At 45.4% G+C, this 25,668-nt stretch overlaps 2 protein-coding genes across 5 annotated transcripts in view; both read left to right on the forward strand.

Moving 5' to 3' along the window:
• The window catches only part of LOC106609162 (protein bicaudal D homolog 1), a 31,298-nt gene extending 22,257 nt beyond the window's left edge, over nucleotides 1-9,041 (forward strand). The window contains exons 5-10 of one of the 3 annotated variants that reach the window (XM_045721980.2): nucleotides 1,330-2,364; nucleotides 2,657-2,851; nucleotides 3,196-3,347; nucleotides 3,624-3,834; nucleotides 7,963-8,048; nucleotides 8,477-9,041. In XM_045721980.2, the coding sequence (XP_045577936.2) occupies nucleotides 1,330-2,364; nucleotides 2,657-2,851; nucleotides 3,196-3,347; nucleotides 3,624-3,834; nucleotides 7,963-8,048; nucleotides 8,477-8,603 (1,806 nt within the window). In that variant the 3' untranslated portion in view covers nucleotides 8,604-9,041. Of the gene's footprint in view, nucleotides 1-1,329; nucleotides 2,365-2,656; nucleotides 2,852-3,195; nucleotides 3,348-3,623; nucleotides 7,525-7,962; nucleotides 8,049-8,476 lie in introns of those variants that run through there. The other 2 variants (XM_045721982.2, XM_014207644.3) reach the window with 2 other exon arrangements.
• Nucleotides 9,042-10,853: 1,812 nt separating this feature from the next.
• LOC106609171 (uncharacterized) lies at nucleotides 10,854-24,504 on the forward strand. Of its 2 annotated transcripts, none has more exons than XM_082977676.1 (13): nucleotides 10,854-11,179; nucleotides 18,402-19,858; nucleotides 19,925-20,026; nucleotides 20,130-20,275; nucleotides 20,526-20,682; nucleotides 20,862-21,000; nucleotides 21,286-21,344; nucleotides 21,561-21,704; nucleotides 22,209-22,393; nucleotides 22,494-22,524; nucleotides 22,628-22,699; nucleotides 22,989-23,114; nucleotides 23,268-24,504. In XM_082977676.1, the coding sequence occupies exons 1-13, from the start codon at nucleotides 11,071-11,073 to the stop codon at nucleotides 23,469-23,471; spliced, it is 2,931 nt and encodes a 976-aa protein (XP_082833802.1). In that variant the 5' UTR covers nucleotides 10,854-11,070; the 3' UTR covers nucleotides 23,472-24,504. The 2 variants fall into 2 exon arrangements, with proteins under 2 accessions (XP_082833802.1, XP_082833803.1); XM_082977677.1 differs by lacking the exon at nucleotides 10,854-11,179 and adding an exon at nucleotides 16,158-16,275.
• The last annotated feature ends 1,164 nt before the right edge of the window (nucleotides 24,505-25,668 follow it).

A 25,668-nucleotide genomic window follows, 5' to 3' on the forward strand; every position in this document is an offset into this window, starting at 1 on the left:
GTGTGGGGTTGATGTGTGTCCGACCATTTACTGCAGTCCCTATAGGTGAAACTGCATCTCCCTACACATTCCCTCAGCCTCGCTCCGATTGCCTGGACTGGAGGAAAGGCTTATTTATATCCTCACTGACACACTAGACTATTGATTCACCCTCAGTAGTGTGCAAGGTTTACTGTTCCCTCTGTAGTGTGCAGGGTTTAGGCCCTGCTGAAAAAAACAGCATAGACCAGTATACATTTCAAGCTGGTATTTGCTGGTCTATGCTGGTTAGTGCTGGTCAAGCTGGTCTGACAAGCATGGTCTAGCTGGTCAAGCTAGTCTGTCCAGCATGGTCTAGTTGGGTATGATGGTTTACTAGAATAGTCTAGCTGGTTTTGCTGGTGACCAGCCTTCGCTGTGTTTTGGTCACTGGTGACCAGCCTTCGCTGTGTTTTGGTCACTGGTGACCAGCCTTCGCTGTGTTTTGGTCACAGGTGACCAGCCTTCGCTGTGTTTTGGTCACTGGTGACCAGCCTTCGCTGTGTTTTGGTCACTGGTGACCAGCATTCGCTGTGTTTTGGTCACTGGTGACCAGCCTTCGCTGTGTTTTGGACACATACCAGTTTATGCTGGTGATGTTGGTATGCTGGTTACCAAGCTGGTCAAGCTACCTTGACCATGCCCATCATTATTACACTTCCCAGCATGCTCTATTGCAGTAGATTTTTGAAATTGTTTGTCTCAATATCTCTCTTGTTTGTTGTTTTTGCATGTACATTGATTGATTAATTAATCTTATGCTACACAAAGATAAATAACATAATTATTTTCTAAACTAATACAATCTGTTAGTTGGACTTATTGCTCCAGTTTAGATAATTTGGGTAGTCTCATTTATTCTTCTTTCTGCCCCTGGCAGACATTCTGAATGCATATTGTGGGTGAAGAAAAGTTACAATTATTGGATATCCCCACACTGGCTAGATTCCAATAGAAATTAAACATCACTTTTAAATCCAGCATGATATGACTTGATACTGGTTTTGCTGGTGACCAGCTTATGCAGGTCACTGTGTCCAAAACACAGCGAAGGCTGGTCACCAGCAAAAACACAGCGAAGGCTGGTCACCAGCAAAAACACAACGAAGGCACCAAGAAATCATGCTGGACCAGCCTATGCTTGTCTGTGCTGTTTTTTCAGCAGTGGGGTGCCTAAGGGATGAGGTGGACTGTGCTGAGTGTGCAGGGAAATGATGCAGCTTATTTAAGGTTATGGGGCTGGAGATGATAAAGAATGCCACTAGTTTAACAATAGGCTGAAAATAGCTGTTTGTGTGTGTGTGTCCATAGGCAGAGCGGGAGAAAACAAGGCTGTTGATCAGCCTGCAAGAGTGTCAGACGCAGCTGCAGCATACACAGGGTGCCCTGAACGAGCAGCACGAGAGGGCCCTCCGCCTCAGCGAGAGAGTCACCGCCCTCAGGCACCTGCACCGGGAGGCCCATCTCGCCCAGGAGGCCCAGCACGACCAGGAGGCCCACCTCAACCGAGAGGCCCTGATGGAGCAGGGAGAAGAGGAAGAGGAGGAGAAAGAGAAGGGATTAATACACAGCAGGGGCCAGGCATTCTGCCACCAGACCCCAGGTCTGGAGATCCTCCAGTGTAAATACAGAGTGGCTGTAACCGAAGTGGTCGAGCTAAAGGCGGAGCTGAAGTCACTGAGAGAGAGGTATAACCAGTGTGTGGAGGGCGGGGTGGAGGAGAGGACACGCGGAGAGGCCCAGCACAGATCTCTGGAGCAGCAGGTGGGGAGGCTGGAGAGGAGCTGCCGGGAAGGTAGGGAGAAGGTGGGGGGCCTGGAGACGGAGCTGAGAACAGCCAAGAACATGGCCAGCGAGAGCCAGGGGGCGCTCAACGCAGCACAGGACGAACTGGTCACCTTCAGCGAGGAGCTGGCTCAACTTTACCACCACGTCTGCCTCTGTAACAACGAGACGCCCAACCGGGTGATGCTAGACTACTACAGACACGGCAGAGGACTAAGGGGTATCAGTGCCTCGCTCAAGGGTGACGACACCCGCGTTCTACTCACGCCCCGCCTTGCCCGGCGGCTCGCAGCCGTTGCCGCTGCAACCTCGTCGCCCACGGCGGAGTCTCGTAGCCCCTCGGAATCCCCATCCAAAGAGCGGTTGTCAGGAGAGGGAGGCCGGGACGGGGGGAGGGACAGAGACAGTCCTGTACCCCGCACCCCTCCTACGGGCTCTCCCAGCATCAGTGCCTCTTCCTCATCTTCCTCATCATCGTCGTCGCCTGCGGTAGAGCCACCTGGAGACCTGCGTAGGGAACCCATGAACATCTATAACCTCAACGCCATCATCAGAGAGCAGGTGACTCCGTTTGAATCATTTGAATAAACATGTCAAACTGTGTCTTTGCCATACTTAAACAGAATATAGCTTCACTATTCGCAATACATTTACTAGCAAGCATATTTCGTTACACCTTTTGATTTCATTGGCAGTTAAAACCTGAAACAGTTTATCACCGTTTGTATGCCAGGTGTCACCTTTAACCTTCCAAATGGTCATCATGAAGCTTAACAGACACAGATTTCATTGTATATAACTGACAACATTAGCTAATGTTCGCTAACAATCCCCCTTGATGAACATGCTGTAGGTGAGGCACCTCCAGAGGGCAGTGGACCGGTCACTCCAGCTGTCCAGACAGAGGGCTGCAGCCAGGGAACTGGCCCCACTGTTTGACAAGGACAAAGAGGCCTGTATGGAGGAGATACTGAAGCTCAAGTCCCTGCTCAGCACCAAGAGAGAACAGATAGCTACCCTCAGACTGGTGCTCAAAGCGAACAAACAGGTCAGACATGGATATGGTATCCGAGATATGGATAGCTATGGACTTGGATTAAGCATCACGCTGGCCATTCGCTGTCTAACACGGCCTTGCTAGAATCTACTTTGAGGCTCGTCACAAGAAATCTCTGAAAGCTGTAGATGGGTCTCACAAGGCTACCAGGCTACAGTAGCCATTAGGATATATAGAGTATAAAGAGGCTCCTGTCACAGTCACACTAATGTCCTCACTTTGAATTTTCTATTGTTTTCTAACTCCCTTGGGGGAACAAAATGTATTCTGACTTCAATGGGACTTTCTGTTGAAATAAAGGTTAAAGAAATGTCCCTGATCCCTTGTTCTTACAGACTGCAGAGAATGCCCTGGCCAACCTGAAGAGTAAGTATGAGAATGAGAAGCATATGGTGACAGACACCATGATGAAGCTGAGGAACGAACTGAAGGCCCTGAAGGAGGACGCTGCCACCTTCTCATCGCTCAGAGCCATGTTCGCCACCAGGTGACTATTTCCCTCCTCGCTCTATCCCTTCATCTCGCTTTCTTTTATTGAATTCTAACTGTTCACTACCAGGTGAGAGACCAAGGACCAGGGACAGATTGTTAAAGGGAATAGACTCGTTCTACTTCCTACCTTTACTATTTCTCCCTGGCTCTCTTCATTCTTCTCGACTTCTTCTGATCACGTTATTTCTTCTGAACCCATCTCCACCTACACTGTGTAACCAAAACTTTTGTTTTTTGCAAGCACCCAACCCCTCTCCTTGAAACTTCTCAGGTGTGACGAGTATGTGACTCAGCTGGATGAGATGCAGAGGCAGCTGGCTGCGGCGGAGGACGAGAAGAAGACGCTCAACTCCCTCCTGCGGATGGCCATCCAGCAGAAACTAGCCCTGACCCAGCGTCTGGAGGACCTAGCCTTCGACCAGGAGCAGTCGCACTGCACCCGCGGCGGCAAGGTGGCCCGCATGAAGAGCAGCACCCCCAAAGTAAGTCCTGCTCCTCCCTCCAGCCCCACCACCGGCGCTGGCGCCCCCTTAAGCCTGACCTCTGCTACTACAGACGCCCTAGCTCTGAGCTCCCCTACGTCACATCATAGACACTCCGTCAGCCCCTCCTCCACGGCCCCCTCAGACCCTAAAGTACCAGGCAGCCCCCCCTCCCTGGAGGCGCCCTCCTCCTCCTGGACCCCCCCATCCACTCCCCACAGGCAGGCTCACTCCCAGTGGGCACTAGGTGTCCGGACATTAGAGGTCGACTCCCACAGTTTCGGTCTGGACTCCCATAGTTTTAGTTTAGAACGTAGCAGTACTGGGCTCTCCAGGCATTACTCCTCAGACTCACGGTCGTCTCCTAGCAGGGGTGCTCAGCCTGGCTCGGCCCCCTCCTCCCCCTACCGTTCTCCCATACTGGGGTCTCGCCGGTTGACATGGAGCTCCCCTCGAACTCGCCCCCTTACCAACCTGATGCGTACCTCAGCCCTTTATACCCCCTCTTCTTACACCCCTCCTAGTTCCTATAACCCTTCTAGTTCTTACACCCCTTCCTCCCCTTATACCCCCTCCAGTTTCTATACCCCTTCATCTGCTCATTACTCTCCTTCATCATATACCCCGCCCTCTTCGTACACCCCCCACACTTCATATAGCCACACCAGCAGCTACAGTCCACTCTACCCTAGGTACTACGGTTCCCATCGGCCCCCTCACTGACACTAAACCACAGTTCCCATTAACCTCCTCACTGACAACACTACAAATCCCATAAGTCCCCTCTCTAAACAGAACTACAGATTCCATCGGCCCCTTAGCAGACAATTCCCATCAACCTCCTCACTGACACTACTACAAATCCCATCAGCCTCTTTAATGATGCAAAACTACATTTCCCATCAGCCCCTGGGAGGGTGGGTGGGGCTCACAGAGAGGAGGACAGACTGGTTTCCTGTTTCTTGTGCCTAAGCCTCTGGCCTCGATGCAGCATGTGGATGTGACTCTGTATCGGCGTGAATGTTCAGACTGACTCTGCTCAGGGATTTAACACAACATGGAGCACAAGTGGCCCTGCCTTCCTCTTATTCACAGACTGTTGATCGGTCTAAACTACAGGAGAGACAGGACACTTTACAGACTATACATACACAGTCGTTTTGGTCTTGCCCTTTAAATCAAATCACCATCCACACAAGCAAGTGAACATGTGTGCAGGACCTTACTGCTGTATGGAAAGACGCATGAGAAGGACGTTTAGGGTAACTGGACATTTGAAGGAATTTGTTCACATGTTGGACTGAGGTCTCCACTTGACAGTGTTATTCGCTCTCTCTGTTTTTTTTTAATGAAAATCACAGATACTGTAACCAAATGTCATTCAAAGCAAGTATTGGATAAGACAGATCAATGATTATGGATTGTTTGCTATTTTTAATTGTTCAGTTATTACTCACAGCTCTGTACACACTGTCCTCACAATGTTATTGCAGTCATCCTCACATCTGCTGTGTAAACCTGGCACATATTTAGAGTCTAGCACCACTCAATGGCAGTTTGTAATATCACTGTATATTCAGAACTTAGACTGAAGACTTCCGTCGAGGTTGAATATCATATTAAACCTGTAACATAAATGACCTGGAATCAGCACACCGTGATGGGTTTTAATGTTAGCATTATGAGACAGAGCGAGATGGAGTGATTCTGGGTTTCATATCAGTAGGCGAGACAGACAGTGAGCTGTGGCTACGTAGCACCCCTAGTGCCTCGGAGGGTAACTCCAGAGGAACACAGCAGCATAGATGGATGAATGTAATCGATAGAGAACTCACTTACCACCAAACTCAGGGAAGCTGACACACGCACACACTTTTCAACTGGGGTTCAACAAGGAATTATCCTTACACTGTTATAGAAATATAGACAAACATTTGAATGACATTTAGGCTATGGGTTAGTTAGTATAGAGCTACTGTATGATGCATAGATGGGATTCCACCGTTTCTGCACATGTGAGTGTGTCACCTGTGTATGTGTGTGCCTTAACGACTACAGCACCTGATCAGTACAACCTGATCGTGCCAACAACAGTTTTCATATTGTTATGTTTTTATTTTTTTTGGCCCTATCCAATAGGTTAGAATGGACAATAACAAAGCCTTGCCAAATGATCAGCGTAAGTGTCTGTAAACAGTCCTCTTGATGAGGGATACACTGCTACTGGGTGTTGGCCAGTGAATAGCCTTTGCCAACTTTGGCCCAATCCATGCACAGTTTGGTTTTGACGGGAAGAACTAAGGGGACGTGGCTGACGTGCAAACCGATTATTTCATTTTTGAATTGGTTAAAACGACGTTAAGGTTATGAGTTTGGTTAAGGGTCAGTTCTAGATTTTGGCTAGTTGGGTTGTCAATGGGATGCTGGTCAGAAAAGTCTCCTTAGTCTCTCCCTCGTTTTGACTCCCGTCTCTAGTATTGACCCAGTCCAGTCTCCCCCTCCCCCACCAATCCCAAGTCTGGAGCCCAGAGTACCACAACAACACTGTGTCTATACTCTAACAACCCCAGTCTCCATTGGTTCAAGTGATCTACATATACCCCAACATGTTGTTATAACATGCAATATGGAGCAAAAAAAAAACGCATTTGACAGGACTCCTCTCAGCTACTTTGTTGACAACATTAGGTGAACATTTTACATATTTCTCATAACAGAAATACTCACTGTTCTTGCACTCATTGTTGGGCTGATTGAGCTGGTTGAATGTTTTTTTTCTCCCAATAGTCATCTAATGGTGACTGTACAGAAACACAATGAACACTGTAGATTTGGAGTGGGAACCACCTCAGTGACCTTCACGTTTTTATACATGGAGTTTGTATACCTCTGCTTTATTTATTACGCTTCATCACGTTAGCAACTACTTGACATGAGTCTGTCCTACACTCCAGTTTCTACATCTGCACCATCTACCTGCCTTGACACAACACTGTATGCCTGTTACTTTGAGCAGAAGACCTTTGTAGTTGTGGTATAGTGTAGGTTATAATATAGAACATTTCCATCGTAGGGTAAATTAGCTGGATATAGATATTTTCTGCAATAAGGGAATAAAAAGTGAAAGATTGTCAAATATCAAATAGATGCTAGGGGTCGCTGTCTTAGCTTCTCAAGAAAGGAAACCGGTGTGACCTCTCTGTGAAACCCTCCTCGTTCCGCCCGACTCACACACATATCACACACCCACCAAAACTCATTCCAGTTTTCGGTCCCGCTACATCATAATTCCATCCGTACATGCAAGAGGATTTTAATCCTATCAAATGCGTTTTTTTTACCTCCTTCCCCTTTCCGATTTATTCGTTTCCCACCGCATCTATTGGCCTGTGATTTCTCCCTCCTATGTGAATACGGTGAATGCCATTTTCTCCCTTCTGCTCTCTGTTTCAGGAGTCTTTCATAATGTGGAACATTGTCAATCTAAACATCCTTGCCTGTGCTAACGACATATCCATTTCCAGGCAGACTGTTAATAGTTACCACTGATTGTCAGCCTGTTAGCTTTTGAGCACTTTATATGCATGTGTATATAACACAGAGTATTGGAAAGCTGTATTCTGTGTGCAGTGCTATGTTCATACTCTTCGTATATACTGTAAATATCATGTATAAATGACCTGTATTTTGTGTGTCGTCGTCTTTTCTGTTTTGAGTGGCCTTGAGCATCTCTCTCATGTGTTCTAGGGAGGAATGCCTTATAATCTCAGTTTCATGAAGTAGCTGTCGTGTTTCCTTTCAGATATGAATAGGCCTACTTTACACAGCCTGCTCAGTTATTGCACAAGCACACAGGTTCATCATAGCATACTGTAGGCGTACATTCCATTGAACAGCACTATACATCAAATACATGAGTTGTTAGGCGTTTGGGAATATTTAAGAATAGGAACATTCTTGCAGAATGTTTTTTTTTTTACTAAATGTACTTCTTGAAAACGCTGACACTGGGGTGATTTTCTTGGTAAGTAGTCTGTATTTTCCCCTTGGATATGATCATCTGTGATGTCCCCTACTCCTCATCCCTGTCACCTCTCTACAGTACTGTCTCTCCATCTAATCTGTCAGTCTCTCATAGATCGTCAGAAGTCTGCTGCCACAGCGCCGCCAGTCTCCTCACAGCTAAGGTGGGAGAAGGCCTCCCAAGCCAGCAGGTAAACAATTTAGACCGGAATTTAGTGCCAGTCTGTTTGTGCTATCATCCCAACTCCTCACTCATTGTCATGCCACAAAGAAACAATGAGTTGGCAAGAGCACAAACAGATCTGGAACCAGGCTAAAACTCTACATGGGACTGAAATGTGTTTACAGTATATGTCAATTATTCCATGTCATTTTGCTTGTACACTATAGCCAGGGTACAGCATCAGGAAATCAATCCTGTGTGTTTTGGGTGTGTGAGTTTTTTTATGCCTTTCTTGACCTTCCATGAACACTATAAATGAGTCTATTTTAAATACTCATTGATACATCCTTTTGTCTGTGAGTAATTGAGGTAGATGTCTGAGATCTTTGTCAGGTACAGTGTATCTCCTGTTATCTCCTCTTGTCTTCTGGTTGTCTCTGGTCATGCTCCTCCCAGACGTAGCATTGCGTCGGCTATCCGGGAGTACCGAGCTCACTGCCCCCTGAGCAGCTACAGCAGCAGCCCCCCACGAGTGCCTCTCCTTTGGCTCGCCCAGCCGCCTTGTCCCCCTGGTCCTCTATAACCCTGGAACTCCTACACTGTGACCCCTGACCTCTAACACACAGGACTCTGCAGGGCAGAGCCAGAGCAGTGCCTCTCACTGTGGAAGAGAAGGATGACACTCACAAAGACTTATAAGAGACTGTCTGACTGAGGGTCTGTGGGAGAAAGAGAGCGACGTGCCACCATCTTTACTACCGCGCTTGCTATTAGTCATTATTCATCATGTATTTGTCTATGGTGTTTTGGGGGTTTGTTGAAACATACTTTTATGTTACGACCAGTGATGACGATTTTGTTGGGTTCAAGAGGTGGACAACTGTTGGGTTTTGCTGAATGTATAGCTAGCTGTACAATCATTCATGGTACCGTACAGTATGTAGTGAACGCCAAGGTGGCAGAGGACAAAGCCATAACTGTGTATTTGAAATGCATGTAAAAGGTATTAGCTTTCGCAAACCCAGATTGTTTGAGTCATTTTCTGCTCTTTTTGGATTGGATTCATTGCTTGTCCCCACCCCTCCCCAAGATCGTAGCTTGTTTTTTATATTCTATGGAATTTCTTTCAAATGCACTTTGCTCACACACCCTACGGTGTGTATATATATATATATATATATAAATGTTTCTATTGCACTTTGAATGTGTTTTACAGGATAAGAGATTTCCAAACATTGTAAAAGCTGACAGTGTTTGTACCGTTATCATCCTTCCTTGGTTCTACAGCATCTATGTTGAAACATCGTCTACGTCCCAAATGACACCATATTCCCCAAAGTAGTGCACTACATAGGGAATATAGGGTGCCATTTGGAAAGTACTTTTGGTCAACCTGTTTCTCTGAAGGCCTCAATCAACCTCCTGATTTACAAGCACAAACTGACCAATGCATTCCAATACTAGTTGTGATCGACTGTTAACCCCACTGGGTTAAATAATGATGTTGAAAGTAGATCTCTATCCAAGATTGCCTCTTGTTTTCTACATCCTGTATATGGAAGTAACCATGCTGGATCGGCGTGTAGACAGATTTCGCTATAGAATAGTAGTACTAGTAGCACTGTAGTTGTAGTAATAGTAGAGGTAGTTGGCAGTTTATGCTGTACTGTATTCAACCATGATGCTATGTATGCTAACCTAGAAATACCAATTTGGAGCTTTTCTCAAACCACCACCCAGCAACTTTTAACCATCTATATAAAACGTCCACTCACAGTCACAGCTCAGAGGCATGGCAATGGTATGAATTCACACACCTCAACCTGGCTTTAGACTGAACATTCTGTTTCTACAGGATCTCTGACCAGACCTGTGGTTGCTAACTACAGTAAGGTTTGAAAAACGTTGGGTTTTGTCATCCTTTTGTGTTATTCTGGTGAATGCTGTCCTATCTGCTCCATTCCCTACATCTATTGCAACCGGAAGCCATGTAACAAACTGCCAAAGATCGCACTAGGCTTCTCAGACATCACATGAAACAGATGAAGGAGAGGGGTCTTGTATAACCCGCCAGAGACTGTATTAAACTACAGAGCTAAAACCCTAGGCATTAGTTTGGGAGAGCAAACTGGCTTTGGAGCCCAAGGGCGAGAGTAAGGGAAAGGGGAAAGGAGTCAGTTTCACAATTGAACGCCTTCAAACGAAATTAGTCTCGCTTCTGTTTAGCGGATGGCACAGTTAGCAGTAACAATGTCTCCTCAACAATGAGGATATCGGGAGTATTCTGTATGTTGTAACACTGTGGTTCGCTCTGTCTATTTTCCCCACCATATGTATTTCTCATGTATATGAAGGTTTCTTTAAACGTATCAGATGGTTCAAAGACCATTGAAGTTGTACATAGGCCAACTGGACATACAGTAAGCTATGGAGAAAATTATGAATGTTACTAGCTACTTCTCCCAGACCTGGAGAGTGTATAGTAGACGGGGCACAAAGATGAAGCACTGAACGTGGTTTGCACAATTTCAACACAACTCGACAACTCAATAAAAAACATTAGACATTCAGACAGCAATATATAAATGTATGGTATCTTCAAATCATTTTTATTGCATATTAAACCATGTAAATCCTACATTTCAAAATACAATAAATTCCCCCTAATCTTATAGGGGACTGCTAAACACGTGTGTATCTTTTTGTAAAACATTACCATCAACACCTTTAGGAAAATGGCCTACAGTTTTGGAGTTTCCTCTACCAAAGGCTCACAGGGGCGGGGGGTTTATAAAACGGGGGCGGTGTTTGTGCCATTGTTAAGATCTATCGGATGCCATTTCACTGATTGAGACTCATGGTATGTGGAAATCGGTATTGGACTTTTGGAATTTGGTACGCTTATTTACGTTTTTGTTGGAGGAGCAGCTCGGTAATTACCTGCGTAAAGCCCTCCGGCGTTCGTAGACAACGCGCCTCGAATCCGATCATTATTCACGCTCAAGGGAACAACAAGTGGTATAAAGGTTATCATTATAAATCATATTACCATGTTTGACGGTGACCCGAGGGAGAGCGTGAAGACCACTCATCGTGAGACGGAGGAGTTTAGGCGGACGGCGGTGAGGAGAAAGTCGAAGGGAATGCCGCAGACTGAAGGTCAGCCTTCTCAAACTGCAGTTGTTTTAGGAAACTTTTGGAAACGTTGAGTGAGCGCGTCAGCGCAAATATAACTCACTGGACAGATTTCAAATGTATCCTACTATAGCCTAGGTTGTCTGTGTGTTTTGTTTGCAATGCATGTTATGATGGATTTGACTCATTTTGAGCAGAATAGTGGAGATGGACTCCTGATCCAATGTCATATTTTGAGGAAACGTTGAAGCTGCTACAGCCAAGTTACCTTTAGATAGACATTCTGACCAGAGAGAGGCAAACACTGGTGTGCTGTGTTGACATGGACGAAGTTTGCATGTCATTGGGGAGCCCAATCTAATGCTGTAGGAACTGTCTGCTCAACCCTGCACAGGAGTGACGGCCCCAGTGGCTCTTATTTAGTCCCTAACTTGAGGGCTTTCAGTCATGGCCACAATGGAGACCTGCTATTAGCGCCTATTCTTTACAAAATAATCCACTGTGTCATTCTCTTATTGTAAACTACTCAGGCATTGTATTATTAGTGGTTGAATTACCCTACACTTTCTTTAGTGACTATCTCAAGTGCATTGAAGTGGGTGAACTCAGCCATGTCTAAGGCAGAAGAGGAGCATGTCAGTAGTTTCACTGGTTATGCTAATCTACCACTGGCATGCCCTGGAGGCTGTGTCCTGACATAACAACACTGGTTATGCTAATCTACCACTGGCATGCCCTGGGGGCTGTGTCCTGACATAACAACACTGGTTATGCTAATCCACCACTGGCATGCCCTGGAGGCTGTGTCCTGACATAACAACACTGGTTATGCTAATCTACCACTGGCATGCCCTGGGGGCTGTGTCCTGACATAACAACACTGGTTATGCTAATCCACCACTGGCATGCCCTGGAGGCTGTGTCCTGACATAACAACACTGGTTATGCTAATCCACCACTGGCATGCCCTGGAGGCTGTGTCCTGACATAACAACACTGGTTATGCTAATCTACCACTGGCATGCCCTGGGGGCTGTGTCCTGACATAATAACACTGGTTATGCTAATCTACCACTGGCATGCCCTGGAGGCTGTGTCCTGACATAACAACACTGGTTATGCTAATCTACCACTGGCATGCCCTGGGGGCTGTGTCCTGACATAACAACACTGGTTTTGTTTGTTAACAACGTTCTAGGTATTGTGTGTTTGTGTGTGCAAATTGTCAGCAGCTGGGCTCAGCTCTTCGGATTACTGAAGTTAAGCTAAACTGAAGTCTCCTTCTTTCACCTGCACAAATCTGACTGGGTTTTGCCTGTGGCTCTCTAGACCTAGTCTATGTAGTTCTGAAGCCATAACATAGTGTCTGTGATGTCTGCCAAGGCATTGACTGAGCACAGCTGACTGGTATAATATGTTACAGTGATTTACTATCCCGTAGACGCTGATGTACAGTTTGTCTGTGGAGAACTGTATTTCTCATCAACGTCTCCTCACTGGACAATAATCTCACGTTTCTGTTATTTCCCCCAGTAATAAACTGGAGGCGGTGGGGAAATAAAAGGTTGTAGACAGGGGCGGAAATCCCGGGGGGGACGGGGGGGACACGACCCCCCCCCATCCTGGGAAAAATATGATTTGTCCCCCCCAATATATCACTGAAACATAACTATGTAATTTAAATAATATTAATAATACGCAATGAAAGCAATTGTGCTGATTATAGACACTTAATAGCGCGTTTTTAAGTTTCTAAAGATTGCGACACCCCCACCCTTTGCCTCACAATGGTTTGATCCACTGCCAGTTCCTTAGCTTGCTCCGTAACAGAGAGGTCGTATCTACTGTCTGAAAGGCACTCAATGAACGTAACTGACGTGAGGTTAGCCAGTCAATCGCGCACACACACTAGCTGAATATGCAGAGGTAGCGCGCAAATATGAACTATTAAGCTAGCTAGTACCTATTCCATTTATGTGGCCTCGTCAAAGATGGAATCTTTGCTATCGTCAATTTATTCCGAAATCAGCATGCAGATGATGTAAGTTAGTGCTTCAAAGTCCCTGTGATAAGGTTAGCGATAAACTGAAATCCAAACTGAACAGGTTCTAATTTTAAGACAATGGTCTTAAATATATTTAATGGTCTCGTTGCAAAAGCTAAATTGTCACAAGGGAACTTTTATTTATTTTATTTCAACTTTATTTAACTCGGGTAACAAAGATTATAGCAAACACCACTGAAACGGAATTGGCGCTCACTAGCTTTGCAAATTCAGCTATTGTTGGAAGCCAGCCAATATGAAACAAACTATTAAAATTACAAAAGGTTGCAGCATATGTTGTGTAAATGGTGAACTCATACAGCTGTCAACTCTTGTCATTTTAATCCGTTTCACATTTGCTAGCTACCTTTTAGATCGAAGTCCATATAGAATGATAGAAGATAAGATGATAGAAGCCCATCTCCTACTGTAAATAACCTACACACTGTGTGTGTGTGTGTAGCCAGCCAGCCAGGTAGAAAAATGGCAGAAAAAAGAAAAAAGACGGACATCAGAGTATTTTTCAGTACACCAAAACGCAAAGTAAGAACCCTAGTAGCCTAATATCTCAAAGACTAGTTGATAAAATGTTCATAAGAAAGAAATGAAATTCTAATGGAAATGTTTCACAATGATGTCATTAGGCAGAGCAGGCAACAGATGGCACACAGACAGCAGAGTTGGGGACAGATATGCAGGGACAGACTGGCAGAGACAGGGAGTCTCAGGTAAGTTTGTTGAGTCTTTGTTTGGCAACATTATGAAAGGTTCTAATTTTTTTGTTATCTTGTAAAATAGGGACATAATTGGAAAATGCCATAGATACCCCCACTCTCAACTTAAACTGGTGACTGAACTAAGATTTGTTTAAGGCAATGGTATTGCTGTTTTGATTAATTGTGTAGTTTTGGGTACCGGTAGTTAGGAGTACAGAATGAAATTCTGAACATCATGGCCAATACAGTCATTCAAGGCATTGCAGCTGAGATTAGGTCTCTTCCGATTGTACAATTTTCAGTAATTGTTGATGGTACTCAAGATGTCTCTGGTGCTGAACAGGAGAGTGTCTGCCTGCGTTATGTTGACCATGACCTTGTCCCTCACAAGGAGTTTATTGGGCTATACAGGGTGTCGGAGACAACAGGCGAGGGCATTGCGAAAGTGGCAACTGATGTGTTGTTGAGGCTCAATTTGCCCATGTCTGGCTTACGTGGACAGAGCTACGATGGTGACTCTAAACATGGCAGGAAAATACACAGGTGCACAGGCAATTGTGAGGAGGCAGCAGCCATTAGCCCTCTATGTGCATTGTGGAGCACACTGTGTAATCTGATTACACAGGCTGGCTGCACAGCCTCCCCACTGATCCGGGATTCCCTTTCTTGGGTCCATCAGTTAGGTGTCCTCTATGGCCAGTCAGGAAAGTTTAAGAGCATGTTTGAATCAATTGCCACGTCCAAAGATACAAATCTGACCACCCTGAAACCCCTATGTCCAACGAGGTGGACTGTGCGGAATACTGCTATTAGAGCTGTGCTAGGGCAGTATGAGCGGGTACTAAGCAGCCTAGAGGAGATGGCAACAACTGCATCCAAGACAGCTTCAACCGCCAGTGGCTTATTCGAGCACTTCAGCAAAGGCAAGACTGTGTTGGGCCTCACACTTGCCTCTGCTGTTCTTGGAGAGCTTGAATGTCTAAACATTTCACTGCAGAAGAAAACTCAGACTGTCTCTGGTATGCAGGCTGCAGTCGAGTGTGTGCGGTCATTTCTTAGGGGCAAGAGAAATGACGAAAGCTACCTTGCACTGTATGAGAAAGCAACAACATTGATTGACTCTATTGAATCCATTGAGACACACTCAAGACGATTTGCTGGCAAAGCAGTGGATCACTATAGGGCAGAATTTTTTTGTGTTGGATGGTGTGGAGGTTCAGTTTGGCGACCGTTCTGACCAGGACAGTCTAAACGTCCTGCAAAAGTTGGAAAGAGCGCTTCTCACGGGGGAGTTGGATGAGTCTCTAGATCAGTAGCCAGAGCTAAACATAGATTCTCTTTCAGTGCAGATCCCTCTCTTTCACAACAAATACCCCTGTAGCAGCAGTGGAGAGGCAGCAGAGGTCCTCAGGAGGCTTTAGTACATGACAGTACACTTACTAATTATTTATTTCATGTTATTTTATTTAAAATGTCATACTTTGTGACATACTTGTCCATAGCTGCTGTTTGAAGAGTTGAGACACAGACTGAAGGATATTTTGGTTGATTTATTTGGGTTATTCATTGAAGTAGTTATTTTGCTTTTAGAACTGTACTTATTTTTAGCTTTTTGTTCTTGTAAAGCTATTGTAGTAGACTCAGGCCAGTGGCACATATTTAATGACTTTATAAATGTATCAGAAAAAGTAAAATTAAAAGGTCAATTCAATACGGAGAACAACTTTGATGTTACTCAATGGAGATTATTTTAGACGAGATCACACCATGTTCATTGTATTTACGAAAACTGCACCCATACAGTGTACAGTACCATTGACACCTACTGGCTTTTCTTGGTATTGCTGGTTGTAAATACAAATACCTGCAGACATACTGGACTGATAAGGAACACTGCTATAACTATTATTATTAGTAGTATTATGATGATTTAAACATTTGAACAAGTTGGGACAACCCTTCTGTTAACTACTGTACCTATCAATTATCCAGTAGTAGTAAGTATGGTTCCTCAATATACATTTAACATATTACAACGTAGGCTATGTGTTACAGCACTACTTTTGGTGTCCCCCTCAAGAATTGCTCTTGAGAAAATGTAATGTAATTGTCCCCTCCAAAGTTGATGTCAGATTTTCGCCCCTGGTTGTAGATTCAACCTATGTAAGATGATAACCAAATACTCAGAGTTATTGATGGAACTGTTTTGTCACCTGATTTCACTCAGGAAGCTCCTCCCCTTTCACGTCCTCTGAGGAGACAGTCACACACTGACCACTCAGAGTCAGAAAGGACACTCGCTGATGAGCAGGGAGTGAGTGTGTAGGAGTCTTCGAGACCGATGCAGGACTCAATTCAAGGTGTGTGTGTGTGTGTGTGTGGCTCCTCTGTCCTCTCTGGAACAGTGTATATGAGAGGAGACTTCTGTCAGAGACCGACAACACGTCTTGTGAATTTAACTTGTGGTCTTTTTCTTGATCAGGAACATGCAAACGTTGATCGTTCAGTTGGTTTTATTATTTCACAGTGCCATTTTAAACCAGCGAAGTAACGTTAGATTTAACTGGCCGCTGTATGACAAACACAGGGTTTGAGTGTGTCTGTAAACACAAACTGTGCCAATACCGCAGAGTCAGTGTTATTATGCTAAACTCATGTGTTGGCACTTTCCATCAAATGTTTACCTAGCCTGGGTACCGGTCTGTTTGAATTATCATGCCACTCCTTATCATGCTAAACAGCGTGACACAGAGTACACGGAGTGGAATGTTCGCCTGAAATCCAGAACCTGTTTTGCGAACTTTTTTACCCACTTCAAAACAACAGACTGTCAGTTTGGCGGTCCCCTCCTCCTCTGTAGACATATAGACCCTGACCGTAGTCTGTTAAGACATGTCGCCTATTATCTCTCCAGCGACGTAAGAAAGAAAGGCTTTTAACGTGTTGCGGGAAGTGAGAATGAAAAGCAGTCCGATGACAGGGAGGAACACCATCTCAGCAACACGTTGTTCAGTTTAGCTCTGTATCACTTTGATTCCTGGCATCAGTTATAATATCAGTGAGCTTGGCATTGTTTTCGTCCAGGGATGTGGTTGTTCATCTTTCATTTCTCCTCACATCATTGGAGGAAACTCCTGAAAGCATTGGAAACTCGTAGAATAAGCACGCTAACGACTTTAGTGAAAGAACAATGTCCTCTTACCATAAATAAAGGCCACTTCATTTACAAAATAATTCAGAATTCACATTTGGAGTAGACAACAGTCTAGTAGTGAGCTACACCCTATGAATACTGTAACAAGGTGACACGGTTCTCCTGCTCAAACACTTTCTTCTTATTTTACACTGTTTATTCAGTTTTACACACAATATAATTAAAGAGAAGGAAAAAAAGCGGTGGGGGGGGACAAGTCAAAACTTTAAAGATACCCTACTTTACACAAGGTACAACTGTTAAATGGGCAATCTGCAGTTCAATCAACAACAAAGCAGCCACCGTGCTAATGTTCCTGTAAACAGCTGACGAATAGGGGTGGAGAAATGCAACCACTCTCACATTCATAGGCCGCGCTATGGATGCAAAGACTGACCATCCGCTGGACCAAAACTATATAGTTTGAACCATTTTTTTTGAGGCTATGGTGTTTGTTTTCAAGTACATTGTTCACAAACAACGGCGCGAAACAAGCTTACATTTTGGGTTCGGTCTGGGTAAGACGGTTGAACCCAGCTCATGAGGCATCTTACATTGATTCAAGAATCAATGGGCACACATCACCAATCTCAAAATCCCAAAATGGATGTCGCAAACACAGATTGCCCCTCTAACCAATAAGTCGCAGGGGCGTTGATTTACAGATTGATTTAAATGTAACCTTTTATTTAACTAGGCAAGTCAGTTAACAACAACATTCTTATTTACGATGACGGCCTAATAAGTATGCCATCAGAGGATGGACTGTTCAAAGTATGGTAACTTCCTCATACCCTTACTGTATGTCACTATGGCAGGTTTCCATTGTCACTCTAACTAGATCTCTCGCTGTCCCTCAGTACTGAGCAGCAGTACATGTGGCTCTGTGTATAGAGGAGGTCAATGGAAAGAGCCCTGCTAAGAAATCCCTACTCAAAGCAAAGCACAGTACGGGGGACTGAGGGGAGTGTGGTTGGTTTAAAATGCGGTGTTAAATACCACTACAAATGCCCAGTAGACTGCACTGCAAGATAAATGTAGCCTGGTCCTAAATCTGTTTGTGCTGTTTTGCCAACTTCTATGGTCATTGTCATGCCAATACACTGAACAAAAATATAAACGCAACAATTTCTAAGATTTTACTGAGTTACAGTTCATATAAAGTAATTAGTCAATTGCTTATTTCAGCTCATGAAACATGGGACTAACACGTTACATGTTGCGTTTTATATTTTTGTTCTGGAACCCGGCTAGGATAGATCCCTTACTCAGCTTCTCCCTCCCTGTCTCCAGTGTCTCCTAAACCTGCCCATCTCCAGAGCCCTGGGAAGAGCCCTGTCAAGGGGCCAGAAGGAGCTCTTCTCACAGGGAAGGGATCAGGACCCCAAGCTAGGGGGCTAACAGTCCACAGCCCAGGAAAGTGTCATGGGACCAGGCCAAGCCACAGCCTGGTGAAGGGGGTACCACCAGGGACCCAGAGCCCAGGAAAGGGTCTACGTGTCCACAGCCCAGGAAAGCGCTTCAAACTAGGATCTCAGTCCCCAGGGAAAGGAGCAGGATCCAGGCTGAACCAGCTGAGAAGCCCTGGGGCCAGGATGAAGAGACATGGACACATGGCAGGATCACCCTGCAGCCTGCCTGACCTCATTCACCTTGAGGAAAACCAGTCTGTGCTCAGATCAGCTAACAGCAGCCCAACACATACCACCACCTCTATAAGCCTGGACCAGCCTAGAGACCCAGACAGTGGGTCTACCGACAGCTCCCACACAGGACTGGATGCTCACAGACACAGTCCAGACAGGGCAGTAGTAGTGGCCCATAGGGAGGGCAGAGCGAGGGAAATCTCTCCCATAAATATGAACAGTTTGGACCTGATGAGGGACGCTGTACTGGTCGATGGCCATGTAGGAGACGGAGGGAAGGTGGATACAGGGCTCAACGTGGACCTGTCCCCCTCTCACAGAACTGAGATTGGGACTGAGGAGACCAAGCTTCAGGAGAGCTCTTCAGATGAGAAGATGGAGAGAGGGAGTGAGGAGGTGATGGTGCAGGAGAGCTCTACAGAAGAGAAGATGGAGGGAGGGAGTGAGGAGGTGAGGGTGCAGGAGAGCTCTTCAGATGAGAAGATGGAGAGGGGGAGTGAGGAGGTGAGGGTGCAGGAGAGCTCTTCAGATGAGAAGATGGAGGGAGGGAGTGAGGAGGTGAGGGTGCAGGAGAGCTCTTCAGATGAGAAGATGGAGAGGGGGAGTGAGGAGGTGAGGGTGCAGGAGAGCTCTACAGAAGAGAAGATGGAGGGAGGGAGTGAGGAGGTGAGGGTGCAGGAGAGCTCTTCAGATGAGAAGATGGAGAGAGTGTGTGAGGAGGTGAGGGTGCAGGAGAGCTCTTCAGATGAGAAGATGGAGGGAGGGAGTGAGGAGGTGAGGGTGCAGGAGAGCTCTTCAGATGAGAAGATGGAGAGAGGGAGTGAGGAGGTGAGGGTGCAGGAGAGCTCTTCAGATGAGAAGATGGAGAGAGGGAGTGAGGAGGTGAGGGTGCAGGAGAGCTCTTCAGATGAGAAGATGGAGGGAGGGAGTGAGGAGGTGAGGGTGCAGGAGAGCTCTTCAGATGAGAAGAAGATGGAGGGAGGGAGTGAGGAGGTGAGGGTGCAGGAGAGCTCTTCAGATGAGAAGATGGAGGGAGGGAGTGAGGAGGTGAGGGTGCAGGAGAGCTCTTCAGATGAGAAGAAGATGGAGAGAGGGAGTGAGGAGGTGAGGGTCGCCCAGGCAGAACTCTACAGAAGAGAAGAAGATCGGCCCAGAGAGGGAGCTGAGGAGGTGAGGCTGCAGGACTCCACTGAACAGAAGCTATATAAGATTGCTAACGAGCTTCTACTCACAGAGAGGGCCTATGTTGCTCGCCTTCACCTGCTAGACCAGGTCAGTGTGTTTCTGTTCATCCATTGTCGTTATCACCACATGACTTGATCAGTATGTATTCATTAGCAGTGTTTTAACACTGTGTGTGTGTGTGTGTGTGCAGGTGTTCTGTGCGCGGCTGACTCAGGAGGCCGGTAAAGGCTTGTTCCCTGTAGATGTGGTGAGGACCATCTTCTCCAACATCTCCTCCATCCACACCTTCCACAGCCAGTTCCTACTGCCAGACCTGGAGACGCACATGGGCCAATGGTGAGACAACCATAATAGATGATGTTGCAATTGAAGTACATGAAGTGATTATTTACAATGGAACTGAAGGACATGGTTGGATTGGAACCTTGTTATTAAATGAAAATACGGTTATATTTCATGTAATTCATCCAGCCTCACAAAGACCACAGTGGTTTTAACATTCCTACTTTAAATCGCTAGCATCATATCTAAACAGTGATTAAATAATCATTTTTTGACCTTTGATCTCCGACCCTTGACCACACAGGTCTGAGAGCCCTCGTCTGGGTGATGTCATGCAGCAGCATGCTCCCTTCCTCAGGATGTATGCTGAGTACGTGATGAGCTTCGACCATGCCATGGAGCTGCTTAGAGTCTGGACGGAGAGGTCCGCACCATTCAGGAACATCATACAGGATATACAGGTATAATGGCTGGACAGGGACACCAAGTAAAACCTCTGTTCACACTTTACCTGAATATCTTTATTCATTCTCTTAATCTTATCACCATTCACCCAATGGAAATCAATAGCTGCTGACTTGGCAGTGGTGGAAACATTTAGTCGGTCTTGCACTGTTGTTGATTTTGAGTTATCTTCCAGAGTCAGGAGGTGTGTGGTAGTCTGACCCTGCAGCACCACATGTTGGAGCCGGTCCAGAGACTACCTCGTTATGAGATGCTGCTGAGAGACTACCTCAAGAAACTGCCTGATGATGACTCGGACCACAGTCATGCAGAGAGTGAGTTGACACCTGCCTTAGTGTAGCATATAGTCCAACATACTGTAGATCCACAAAGGCTGGCCTCACTCTTACTGTAGCATATAGTCCAACATACTGTAGATCCACAAAGGCTTACTGTAGCAGAGATCAGGTAGTCCTCATCGCTAGCGAAGACTCACGCAGTGTCATCACACTTACTACAAGTCTGAGGAACTGTCACAGAAACCATAATAGATGAGGTTTTGTGGTTTTGCTATCCTAAAAAAAAAGAAATAAGGTGTTGATCTCTTTGTCTGCCTTCAGAGTCTCTGCAGGTCATCTCCATGGCAGCAACACACTCCAACAGCGCCATCCGCCAATCAGTACGTGCAGAACTAATATGCTAATCCTCTACTTACTGCAGATAACAGTTGTCCGTACAGTATATCTAGAGACCATTTTTCTTTAGGCATCGAGAGTAAAATGTTACTACTGTTAACCACTGTTACCGTCATGTACTTTGTTATTTTGCTATCGGTTGGGACAGAAGTTTGTGATCTGCTTTGTTGTCTAACATCCTCCGCTGTGTTGTCCTCTAGGAGAATCTGAAGAAGCTGCTGGAGATATACGAGATGTTGGGGGAGGAGGAGGATGTGATGAACCCCTCCAATGAGTTCATCCGGGAGGGACGCATCCTGATGCTGTCTGCCAGGCACTCCGCCACGGAGAGACACCTCTTCCTGGTTAGACCAGTTCACAGTATTTTAACCTTTATTTTACCAGGATGTCACATTGAGATCAGACCACCTCTTTGACCAATGGAGACCTTATGGCATTTAGGAGGACGCAACATTACATAATGTTGCTCTAGAAATGTATAGTGTAGAACAGACATGATTTTCTGCTATGTATAATCTGAAATTAAATCATCTCTATTTCATCAGAACCTTGAACTTCACTGACTAGGAATCACTCAACATCAATCCATTTAACCCACGCATGTCAAACTCATTCCACAGGGGGCGGGTTTTTGCTCCACCCTTGCACTTGATGAATTAAGGTCACCAATTAGTCAGGAACTCCCTCACCTGGTTGTCTAGGTCTTAATTGAAAGGAAAAAAACGGAAATCCGCAGACATCCTGCCCTCCGTGGAATGAGTTTGACACTCCTGCATTAACGGGTCATTCAGGAGACACTTAAAACCTCATGTCTTTCTTGCCTCTCCCTCCACCTGCTGTCCATCCAGTTAAACAACATGCTGCTGTGCTGCACTCCTCGGTTCAGCCTGGGGGGGCAGCGGTTCACCGTGCGGACACGGATTGACGTGGAGGGCATGACGGTGCAGCGCACCACCAACGAACACCACCCCCACACCTTCCAGGTGTCTGGCAAGGAGAGGACCCTGGAGAGGACCCTGGACCTACAGGCCAGGTGAGGGGGGGGGGGGGTCACAATAATATAACTCACCTGCAGGTCTTGGATGGATGTATATATTTTGTATCAATGTTAACATGTGGCGTTGTCTTTCTAGCTCTGAACAAGACGAAGAGGACTGGATAAAGGTAACAGTGCTTTGTCATATTTTGAAACGTGTTTCAATTACCAATGGCACATAATGAGTATATAGGGAGAGTACACAGGGTCTGACGTGCCTTGTACTTTCAGGCTTTCCAGGACGCCATTGATGTTTTCCGGCAGAAGAATGAGACTTTTAAGTCAGCTTCTAAAGAAGTAGAGGTATCTGTAATGATCCCTTATTTTTGTGCAAAACAGAGACCAATAGAATGTTTTCTTCCATTCTTTTGTGTGTGTGTGTGTTTCTCCATCTGTACAGTATGCTTGCTGTAATCATATAGAGGGATAAATCACAGGCAAATGGGTGTGGAGGGAAACTGATCATTTAGCAAAAGGGAAGGAGAAGCAACTCATTTGAGATCCTCTTGCAGGTACGGGTGGAAAAACAACTTGGCGAGACAAACTGATTTTGTGTGTGTGTGTGTGTCTTCGCCTCTGTGTGTGTGAACAGACGGAGGAGCTGGGTCGGCGTGCCCCTCGATGGATCAGGGACAGTGAGGTGACCATGTGTATGAAGTGTAGCGAACCCTTCAACGCCCTCACCCGATGGAGACACCACTGCAGAGCCTGTGGCTGTGTGAGTTAACATACACACATGCACACATTCACTTTACCTAAGGCTGGGGTTAGGATTAGTTGAAATGGCATTCACGTTCCGTTTACTTCCATTCTGTCTAACATAACCAGACCGATATGACCATGACTTCCTGTGTGTCCACCTGTTTGTCAGGTGGTGTGTTGGAGGTGTTCAGACAACAAAGTAACTCTGGAGTACGATGGCAACAAGGTGAACAAGGTGTGTCTAGACTGCCACTTCGCCCTGACCCTCCGGGCCAACAGAGGGGAAAGGGCAAGGAGGGGGGCCATTGTAGAGGTTCCACACCCCACCTCCCCATTTCCATCCCTTTCCCCAGGATCCGAAGGCCTTATCTAGGGTCCCCTTGCAGGGGACAGGTGACGGCGGTCGTCAATGAAAATGGGATGGTGGTTAACGGGATGACAACGCCATGGTTGGCAATGGCAAGGGGACTTTCATCAATAGCAACGGAAGTGTCACTGGTAATGGTTACGGGAGTGTCACCAATAGAAACGGGATGGCTGTCAATGACAGTGAGGAGGCTCGCTTGAACAGCCTCCGTGTTCACACACTATCCCCAAGTGTCTGTACTTGTGTTCAGTGTTATGGCCTTAATGAGATGGTGAGCTCCAAAAGTATTGGGACAGTGACAATGTTAAAGTGCAGACGGGTGACACGTTTAGAAATTACAGCACTTTTTGTACGTAGTCCCCCCATTTTAGAGAACCAACAGTATTGGGACAAATCCACTTATGGGTATTAAAGTAGTACAAAGTATTTTGTCCCATATTCCTAGCACGCAATGATGACATCAAGCTTGTGACTCTACAACCTTGTTGGATGCATTTGCTGTTTCTTTTGGTTGTTTCAGATTATTTTGTTCCCAATAGAAATGTATGGTAAATAATGTATTGTGTAGTTTTGGGGTCACTTGTATTGTAAATAAGCATATAATATATGTTTCTAAACACTTCTACATTAATGTGGATGCTAATACAGATAAGTGAATTTGTCCCAGTACTTTTGGTCCCCTAAAATGGGGAGGACTATATACAAAAGGTGCTGTAATTTTGTAAATATTGGATGAAAATACCCTCATTAAAGTTGACAGTCTACACTTTAATCCCATAGCCATTGTATCATTTGAAATCCAAAGTGCTGGAGTACAGAGCCAAAATGACCAAAAATGTCGCTGTCCTAGTACTTTTGGAGCTCTCGATACCGTAATGGGTTGGCAATGAGATGTATTTTGTAGAAAAACTCAAGAGATGCAATGTAAGAGTATTCTGGCTATTCCCTATCTGGATCAGAAAATCAAGTAACCTTTATAGTTTGTATTTGAAATGATTTACCTTTTGAAAGAATAAAGTTCAACTTGTTTAAAAGTGAAGCAAGGTGTTCATTGGACTAGAAAAGAAAAGTTTGAAACTTATCAGTTAAGTTTCTTATGTTAGCAAAAGGTGTTATTAAAGAGATTCTCCTATACTTTTTTGCCAGTAGTTCTGAAAGTAGCACTCGTGACCCAACAATGGTCCATCACATGTGCAGGTACAGTTGAAGTCGGAAGTTTACATACACTTAGGTTGGAGTTATTGAAACTTGTTTTTTTTGTGCATGACACAAGTAATTTTTCCAACAATTGTTTACAGATTATTTCACTTATAATTCACTGTATCACAATTCCAGTGGGTCAGAAGTTTACATACACTAAGTTGACTGTGCCTTTAAACTGCTTGGAAAATTCCAGAGAATGATGTCATGGATTTAGAAGCTTCTGATAGGCTAATTGACATCATTTGAGTCAATTGGAGGTATACATGTGGATGTATTTCAAGGCCTACCTTCAAACTCAGTGCCTCTTTGCCTGACATCCTGGGAAAATCAAAAGAAATCAGCCAAGACCTCAGAAAAAAACAGCAACATTTTAGACCTCCACATGTCTGGGTGTTCCTTGGGAGCAATTCCCAAACGCCTGAAGGTACCACGTTCATCTGTACAAACAATAGTACGCAAGTATAAACACCGTGGGACCAAGCAGCCGTGATACCGCTCAGGAAGGAGACGTGTTCTGTCTCCTAGAGATGAACGTACTTTGGTGCGAAAAAGTGCAAATCAATCCCAGAACAACAGCAAAGGACCTTGTGAAGATGCTGGAGGAAACAGGTACAAAAGTATCTATATCCACAGTAAAACGAGTCCTATATCGACATAACCTGAAAGGTCGCTCAGCAAGGAAGAAGCCACTGCTCCAAAACCGCCATAAAAAAGCCAGACTACGGTTTGCAACTGCACATGGGGACAAAGATCGTACTTTTTGGAGAAATGTCCTCTGGTTTGATGAAACAAAAATAGAACTCTTTGGCCATAATGATCATCATTATGTTTGGAGGAAAAAGGGGGAGGCTTGCAAGCCAAAGAACACCATCCCAACTGTGAAGCACGGGAGTGGCAGCATCATGTTGTGGGGGTGCTTTGCTGCAGGAGGGACTGGTGCATTTCACAAAATCAATGGCATCATGAGGGAGGAAAATGATGTGGATATATTGAAGCAACA

The sequence above is a fragment of the Salmo salar genome, chromosome 07 (genome assembly GCF_965601325.2).
Source record: "Salmo salar chromosome 07, fSalSal1, whole genome shotgun sequence".
In the NCBI taxonomy this organism is placed as follows: Eukaryota; Metazoa; Chordata; class Actinopteri; order Salmoniformes; family Salmonidae; genus Salmo; species Salmo salar.

Bases quoted from the DNA above. Each gene is read 5' to 3' on its own strand.
- LOC106609171 (XM_082977676.1), top strand. From the start codon at position 11,071: ATGTTTGACGGTGACCCGAGGGAGAGCGTGAAGACCACTCATCGTGAG. The intron at 21,345-21,560 runs GTACGTGCAGAA...GTTGTCCTCTAG, and splicing joins ACAGCGCCATCCGCCAATCA to GAGAATCTGAAGAAGCTGCT. The intron at 23,115-23,267 runs GTGAGTTAACAT...CCTGTTTGTCAG, and splicing joins ACTGCAGAGCCTGTGGCTGT to GTGGTGTGTTGGAGGTGTTC.